We start from the raw sequence: 256 nt of genomic DNA, 5'->3' as shown, positions 1-256 counted from the left end.
ACCAGTATGATGTACACGATGAGTCTGGAGATCTCAAGAAGTCGTCCGTTGACGGCCTTGCTGGCTAGGACGGTATAGCAGAGACTGCTGCCACACAGCACCAAGAGACGAGCCACATTCTCCACATGCCATGGCTGGGGAATGACTGGAGGTGATGAGGAGGAAGAGGACAATAAGTCTACAATCACTCTGCATCTTAGTCTTATTATTAAACACATATTACTACTAATACTTACTACATAAAGTATCTATCTAT

The 256-nt window shown here is 44.5% G+C and overlaps 1 protein-coding gene across 1 annotated transcript in view; it reads right to left on the bottom strand.

Moving 5' to 3' along the window:
* LOC118339339 (F-box only protein 47-like) overlaps positions 1-256 on the bottom strand; it is a 5,990-nt gene that overhangs the window by 917 nt on the left and 4,817 nt on the right. The window contains exon 8 of the mRNA XM_035676925.1: positions 3-145. Within this exon, the coding sequence (XP_035532818.1) occupies positions 3-145 (143 nt within the window). The remainder of the gene's footprint in view (positions 1-2; positions 146-256) is intronic.

Source organism: Morone saxatilis, unplaced genomic scaffold (assembly GCF_004916995.1).
Source record: "Morone saxatilis isolate NCDOM2014 unplaced genomic scaffold, NCSU_SB_2.0 Contig5, whole genome shotgun sequence".
Lineage (NCBI taxonomy): Eukaryota > Metazoa > Chordata > Actinopteri > Moronidae > Morone > Morone saxatilis.
The sequence above is the reverse complement of the archived record's forward strand: the minus strand, read 5'-3'. Positions and strand labels throughout refer to the sequence as shown.